This window comes from Sprattus sprattus, assembly GCF_963457725.1.
Source record: "Sprattus sprattus genome assembly, chromosome: 16".
Classification (NCBI taxonomy): Eukaryota; Metazoa; Chordata; class Actinopteri; order Clupeiformes; family Clupeidae; genus Sprattus; species Sprattus sprattus.
This window is the reverse complement of record NC_137914.1, coordinates 4,594,131-4,601,777: the sequence shown is the minus strand read 5'-3', so window position 1 is coordinate 4,601,777 and position 7,647 is coordinate 4,594,131. Positions and strand designations below refer to the sequence as shown.

At 44.5% G+C, this 7,647-nt stretch overlaps 1 protein-coding gene across 1 annotated transcript in view; it reads right to left on the bottom strand.

Moving 5' to 3' along the window:
• Positions 1–994: 994 nt before the first annotated feature.
• The window catches only part of LOC308377481 (fibronectin type III domain-containing protein 1-like), a 33,336-nt gene continuing 26,683 nt past the window's right edge, over positions 995–7,647 (bottom strand). The window contains exons 14-18 of the mRNA XM_080854160.1: positions 4,178–4,257; positions 3,737–3,766; positions 3,184–3,345; positions 2,077–2,199; positions 995–1,929 (exon numbers count right to left, since the gene is read on the bottom strand). Of these exons, the coding sequence (XP_080710286.1) occupies positions 1,814–1,929; positions 2,077–2,199; positions 3,184–3,345; positions 3,737–3,766; positions 4,178–4,257 (511 nt within the window). The 3' untranslated portion in view covers positions 995–1,813. The remainder of the gene's footprint in view (positions 1,930–2,076; positions 2,200–3,183; positions 3,346–3,736; positions 3,767–4,177; positions 4,258–7,647) is intronic.

Here is a 7,647-nt window from a genome sequence, read left to right as displayed (position 1 = left end):
ATAACACTTTTTTTGTTTAGTACATCATTCCATATGTGTTCTTTCGTAGTTTAAATGTCTTCAGTATTAATCTACAATGTACAAAAAAGTAAAGAAAACATCAAATTAAAGGTGTGTCCAAACTTTTGACTGGTACTGTACATCTTTGTGTGACTAAATCAGTGTGTTTATGTGACCTTTTAAGTGTGTGTGTGTGTGTGTGTGTGTGTGACCTTTAAGGAGCAAAGGCCTCAGCTGAGAAATGAATCAGCATCCCTGCATGCAGTTCATTATAGTGATACCTCTTGTACTGATTTCACTAAAACGAGCAGTCTCTCCACATGAATCCATTGTATCACACAGATGCTTTCAAACGTTGTGGCAAATACTACGTCACCGCATAGGTCCTGTGGTGAGCCGTAGTCATTAGACACACAAAGATTGTGTTCTTTTAAGACCATGTCTCCTGATCATCAGTTGTTTCTGTCCGTCAGTAACCCTGAGTGTAGAGTGGCCATCATGTTCTTGTATTTTTAGGGAAATCTGGGTATGGAAATGAACTGTCTGGGGAACTTATGCTGTTGGTGCTTAAAAGCTATATAGGTGAAACACACACACACACAGGCACAGACAAACATACACACACACAAGCACAGACACACACACACACACAGACACACACACACACACAGACACACACACACAATACAGACACACACACACACACACACACACACAAGCAGAGACACACACACACACACTGAAATACAAACCAGGTGCATTGACACGTGTCTGTGACTGACTGTCAGGATTCGGTCAGGAAACTAGGCTCTTGGCGCCTCAGAAGGAAAGACACACACACACACACACACACACACACACACACACACGCGCGCGCGCGCACACACGCACACACACACACACACACACACTCCTCTCTGTGAAGCACACACAGAGACACACACACAAACACTCTCCACTGTGTGAAGCAGATACAGCGAAGCCAGACCCAAGCCCAAATAAAAATAAACACTTTAATTCATTAACAAACAAATGAGAAGTGTGCAGGACTGATCAACCAGGAGACTTATTTACAGTTCTGTGAAGGCTGAGCAAGTAACGTCCAGACGTGAGATTTTCAATAAGTCTCTGTTGTGTTTGGACGGGGTAGCGACGGAGTGACAGTTAGTTGTTTAGCACCTTTATTCAGATCCATTCCTGAGCACCAATGAGTCACTTTCCATTAGCCCCGCAAATGGCCAATACCTTTCACATCCACTTTCAGTACACTGATACAAACATCACATAATATAAAAATGGCTAGTTAGCAAAAACATCTGAACAAAATAAACAAAAAACAACTACATCAAATAAAATACACCATCCTACAATCCAAACAGAAAAACATCAAGCTGTTCTTTCTTTCGTCGTGTTTTAAACTTTAGGTTTGGAGCGAGACTTCCGGTTGCCAGAGGCGTCATTTGTGCTTTGAACTTCCCTTCAGTTAAAGTGAATGAGTTTTGTTTGGTCAAATAAATGACCGCCTTGTGTCAGGTGTCAGAAACCATTGGGAATCACCGCCCCTCTCTCTCATGTACCCCTGTAACAAGCTGACTAACATGCTTCTCATTTCTTTATATACAGACTGCTAAACTCAAGTGCATGATACAGGATACGCAGGAATATTAGTGTTACTTTAAAGTATTATGTTCTCTCTGTCACAAGCAGTAATATGTTTGTTTATGGTTGCCATGGTGAGCAAGAGTTCATGTCTCTCTGCAATGCAGCAAGAGGGTGGTTGCCAGTGGCGACGACCCCCGTGGTGAGCCCTTCGTTACCACTTGCCCGGGATGGGGACACCACACTCGTACCAGCCGACGAAGTTGTGAGGCGTTTGCCTACCGATACGGCCAAAGTTCACCGGCTCCTGTCTGTATGAACGGAAGTAACCTGCAACACACACACACACACACACACACACTCAACTTAACTCAACTCAGAAACGTATTATAACTGACACAATGCCCATGTCAGGATCAAAGTGGGAATTTCAATATGGCACATTTATCTGCTGAAGCATTCTGGGAATTGTAGTACCTTGTGCTGTTGGCAGGTACGTAGACAGAGTGTGTGGACCCGTCCGGCCATCCAGGTAGGAGTCAACAAACTGGCAGTGGTCCTCCCCATATCCAAAGGTGTCGGCCACGCTGTAGAACGTGTCTGCATGGGCGAACAGGGAGCAGGTGTGCATCACAAACTACACTTCACATGAGAGTATGTGACCTTAGAAAAGTATGTGACCTCAGAAAAGTATGTGACCTTGGAAAAGTATGTGACCTTGGAAAAGTATGTGACCTTCTACAAGAATGTTTCTTTAACGAAGTGGTGGGCACTTAGTTAAAATAATATGTGCAAGTCAGCCTGTAAACCCTTAGGCAAGGTTATTAATTAAGAACAATTGTGTTAATTTAACTTAATCCTTAAAACAATTAAAGGCAATCAATGACCATGAATTTTATCGGGCTTAAAAATAAATTGTTTAAATGCTAAAGCTAACTTACTTATTGTTTTGTTTTGAGTGTAAATATTTTTGAGCATTTTAAATGGATTCCCGTGAACCTTTGCATGAACACTTATTTAGTTGCACTAAATATCACTATAGTTTGGGACATGGGTTGTGTATTTATGCTGTCTTTACGCACCATGAGTGTGTCATGGTATTGATAATAACCAAGATATTAAGAAGCCCACTGCTTTTTTCCATTGATATAATAAATAAAGATGTATTACAAGCACAGATTTAGTAAAACATTCATCTCTGTTAGTTGTGAGATTGCAGTAATGCCAATGCAATGTAAGAACTAACTTGCTCAGTGTGGGCCTGTTTGTCAACATAGGGACATGAACTTCTTGTTTCTTATTGGTAAATGGCACTTTCTTTGTCCCAATGTTTAACTCCTGAAACTGGTAAGTGTGGCAACTCAAGATGTGTGAATACATGGTAGAACAAGACAGGAGAGGAGCACAGAGAGAGAGAGAGAGAGAGAGAGAGAGAGAGAGAGAGAGTGAACGAGAGAGAGAGAGAGAAAGATGGAGTGGGAGAAAAAGAATAGGACAGTGAGAATGTAAGAGCGAGAGATAGAGTAGGAGAGAGATAGATAGAGAGAGGGAGAGAGAGAGAGAGAGAGAGAGAAAGTTCTGTACCTTTGAGTCCGTCTGCCATAAAGATCTTGTAGCGCAGTGAGTTGCATAAGACCACGCCCACAAACTTCTTGTACCAGGTGCGCTTCACATACTGGCTTCCCTTGCAGGTGCTGTGGGCGGGGTTATACCGGAACTTGTAAGAGACCCAGATTGGTTCACCACCTAGGGAAAGGGCACAGTTTCCATGGAGACAGGTAAACAGGTGACATGGAAGATGAATATGATGCCAGATATGTTTCCCCAATAAAGCGACATATGTATGCCCCAGACAAGATGAGAGAAATATGAATGTGTGTGAGTGTGTGTGTGTGTTTGTGTGTGTGTGTGTGTTTGTTTGATTATGTGTGAGTGTGTGTGTCTGTGTTTTTGTGATTGTGTGTGAGTGTATGTGTGTGTATGTTGGTTTCTGTGAGTGTGTGAGTGTGTGTGTGTGTGTGTGAGAATGTGTGTGTGTGTGTGTGTGTGTGTGTGTGTGTGTGTGTGTGTGTGTGTGTGTGTGTGTGAGAGAGAGTGTGTACAGGATGTGTTTATATATGTAAATGTATGTGTTTACCTGGTGGTCTTTCAATGAGCAGAGGATCATCTGAAAGACAAATTAAATCACTCCATGATCTATGAGGACACGGCATGAAATAACCCCTCTATTCGAAAGCGAACTCCCTCCCCCCGGACATCAGGAACATTGACCCTAACTCAATCGCTCTTTTTAAAACACACATCAAAACACACCTGTTTAGGCAGGCCTATAACCTGTAAAGTTCTGAACTGAAGTTGTTGCTCTGCTGCTGCTCTGCTTTGTGCATTAAAAAAATATTTTTTAGCTGTATTATTCACTGTTGTAAGGCGACCTTGGGTTTCTTGAAAGGTGCCCTATAAATAAAATGTATTATTATTATTATTATTATTATTATTATTATTATTAGTATTATTGTTAGGTCTCCCCCCCACTCCAGACCCAGCAGCCACTGGGGAGGTGGGACTGACGGACACTCACCTGACTCGGTGGCATAGACCAGAGTATCGCTGACCGGTCCCAGTCCAAACACATTCTTGGCCTGAATCTTGAAGTAGTACCTGCAGGAGACACAGGTGTGTCATCAGAGGACACAGGTAGGTGCGTGTGTGTGTGTGTATGTGTATGTGTGTGTGTGGGGGGGGGTGTAAGTGGCTGGACCCACATGATCACAGGGGTAGAGGTGGGTGGAGGGGGGGTAAGGGTTAAAGCTCTGTCTTCAGCCTTAAAAGCAGCAGTGAAGCTATTTTTATTTCTTGGAGTGGATGGAGGCGGAGGGTGTATGAGGTCAGTGTGAAGCTGAGGAGGGAGTGTGTGTGTGTGTGTGTGTGTGTGTGTGTGTGTGGGGTGGGGGGGCTTCATGCCAGAGAAGGTGTTTCATTCATAATCTCTTACACAGACACTTGGACCAGCTATTGCACTGGGCATTCACCGACAAGACCAGTTTTATACAAAAACTTTTAAATGGCAACGGAAATAAAACTGCAATTAATGTCTGGGTTAGAGGGGGGTGGGGGGGGGGCAACACAGAGGAACGGAGGGCTACGAGAGAGAGAGACAGAGAGAGAAAGAAAGAGACAGAGAGAGAAACTGTGAAGAGAGATAGAGAGAGAGGAAACTAAAGAGAGATGGAGAGAGAGGAGAGAGGAAAACAAAAACTGCAGAGAGAGAGAGAGAGAGAGAGAGAGAGAGAGAGAGAGAGAGAGAGAGAGATACATACTACACATAGAGAGATTGCAGAGAGAGAGAGAAACCACAGAAAGAGAAACAACTGCAGATAGAGAGAGAGAGAGAGAGAGAGAGAGATACTTACTACACATAGAGAGATTGCAGAGAGAGAGAGAAACCACAGAAAGAGAAAAAACTGCAGATAGAGAGAGAGAAGAGAGGGAGTGAGGGCAGTTTTTCCTGCAGAGAGAGGGGTGGAGTTAGGGGGAGAGAGGGGTGGAGTTAGGGGGAGAGAGGGGTGGAGTTAGGGGGAGTGAGAGAGGGCAGATTTTCCTGCAGTGAGAGCAAGAGAGCGAGAGAGGGAGAGAGGAGGGAGAGAGTGAGGGCAGTGTTTCCTGCAGGAGTGATTTCTAAATGACGAATCCTCCTCTAACAGAAAGCAGACCCCAACCCCCAGCCACTGGCCTCCCCTCTGAGAAAAAACACCACCAACAATACAATGTGTATACAGGTGGGATGTGTGTGAATGTGTTTGTGTGTTTTTGTGTGGTGTTTGGGGGTGTGTGTGTGTGCGTGTATGCATATGTATGTGGTGTGTGGTGTGTGTGTGTGTGTGTGTATGCATATGTATGTGGTGTGTGGTGTGTGTGTCTGTGTATCTGTGTGTACAGTACAGGTGGGGCGTGTGAGAATGTGTGTGTGCGTGTGGTGTGTGTGTGGTGTGTGTGTGTGTGTGTGTGTGTGTGTGTGCGTGCGTGTGTGTGTGTCTGTGTGAATGTGTTTGTGTACAGGTGGGGCCTGTGTGAAAATGTTTGTGTGTTTCTCTGATGTATGTGTGTGGTGTGTGTGTGTGTGTGTGATGTGAGTGTGTATGTGTGTGTGTGTGTGTGTGTGTGTGTGTGTGTGTGTGTGTGTGTGTGTGTGTGTGTGTTGTGATGGTGGGATTCCTGTGTTTCTACTGTAAAGTGTGTTCTCACGCTCTTTGCAGCTTGGCTCTAAAGCTGGTTAATGATGCTAAACGTCTAGACGTCCATGGAGACTGATTAGTCTTTCATGAAGCATCAGATGGTTTGAACCATGTTTAGGGTTCTGTGGAGGACATCTGATGTGTGTGTGTGTGTGGTGTGTGTGTGTGTGTGGTGTGTGTGTGTGTGTGTGTGTGTGTGTGTGTGTGTGTGTGTGTGTGTGTGTGTGTGAGTGTCTGTGTGTGTGTGCATGTTTAGGGTTCTGTGGAGGACATCTGATGAGGAATGACCTCACACAATTACAGTACAACAGCTCTGATGTGGTTCAGACTAGGAGAGGCAAAATGAGGACAACACTAAAGAGAAGAATGGAGAGGAGATAGAAGGGATAGAGAGAGAGGAAGAGAAGATAGGAGGGAGAAAGGGATATGATTGGGGGTGGAGAGAAAGGAGAAAGCAATAGAGAGAGGGAAAGAAGAGAGGAGGGAGAAAGGGAAAGAGAGAGAGAGAGAGGAGAGTAGGGAGAACTGGAGAGAGAGAGGGAGAGATCAGAGAAAGGGATAAAGAGAGGAGAGGAGGGAGAAATGGATCGAAGGAAGAGAGGAGAGGAAGGAGAAAGGGAAAGGGAGTTCTCTTGTGTGTGCAATGTGTTTTTTGTTTTGTTTTGTTCAGCCATGTGCTTATGACCCTGTGTGTGTGTGTGTGTGTGTGTGTGTGTGTGTGTGTGTGTGTTAAAATCCTACTTTTTCAGGCCCAGTGTGTCTTTGTGTGTGTGTGAGTGTGTGTGTGTGTGTGTGTGTGTGTGTGTGTGTGTGTGTGTGTGTGTGTGTGTGTGTGTGTGTGTGTGTGTGTGTTTAAAGCCTGCTTTTTCAGGCCCAGTGTGTCTTTGTGTGTGTGTGTGTGTGTGTGTGTGTATGTGTGTTTAAGCCCTGCCTTTTTTAAGGCCCAGTTTATGTATGTGTGTGTGTGTGGTGTGTGTGGTTTGTGCTGGTGTGCGTGTGTGTGTGTGTGTGGTGTGTGCGTGTGTCTGTGTGTTTGTTTAAAGCCTTCCTTTTTAGGCCCAGTGTGTCTGTTTGTATGTGTGTGTGTGTGTGTGTGTGTGTGTGTGTGTGTGTGGGGCGTGTGGTTGTGTGTGTATGTGTGTGTGTTTGTGGTGTGTGTGTGTGTGTGTGTGTTTAATACCGCATACACACACACACACACACACACACACATACACTCACACGCATGCACATAGACTCACACACACAAACTAATACACACACACACGTATACAAACATGCTCTCTCCTTTAAGGCCCATTCTGACCTGTCAGTTTCTTCACACTCACTGTGTAAACACACTCTCACACACATTCCTAACTTATGAACTAAACAGTGTTCAACACCTGAAATCTGAGTGTGTGTGTGTGTGTGTGTGTGTGTGTACCTGCATGCATTGGAGAGAGAGAGAGAGTGTGTGTGTGTGTGTACAGGTGATTGCAGGTGATGGTGAGGTGAAATTGTCTGAGGGTTAATGTTAGATGAGCGAAATACACGTCTGCCAATCAAAGACGAACGTGACCGAGCAAGTTACCAGAAGCATATGCAGGACAGATTGTTTTTACATACCATGTGTGTGACAGTGTTAACACTGTACATGCTCCATATTTATGTAACATGATACCGATGAAGACTTGAGTTAGGAGTAAGTAATTATGTGTGTGTGTGTGTGTGTGTGTGTGTGTGTGTGTGTGTGTGTGTGTGTGAAAGGCGTTCATGGCTGAGTGAAAGCTCCAGAGTGTGAAAGAACAGAAGTGCTGGGTGAAAGAGGTTAAGT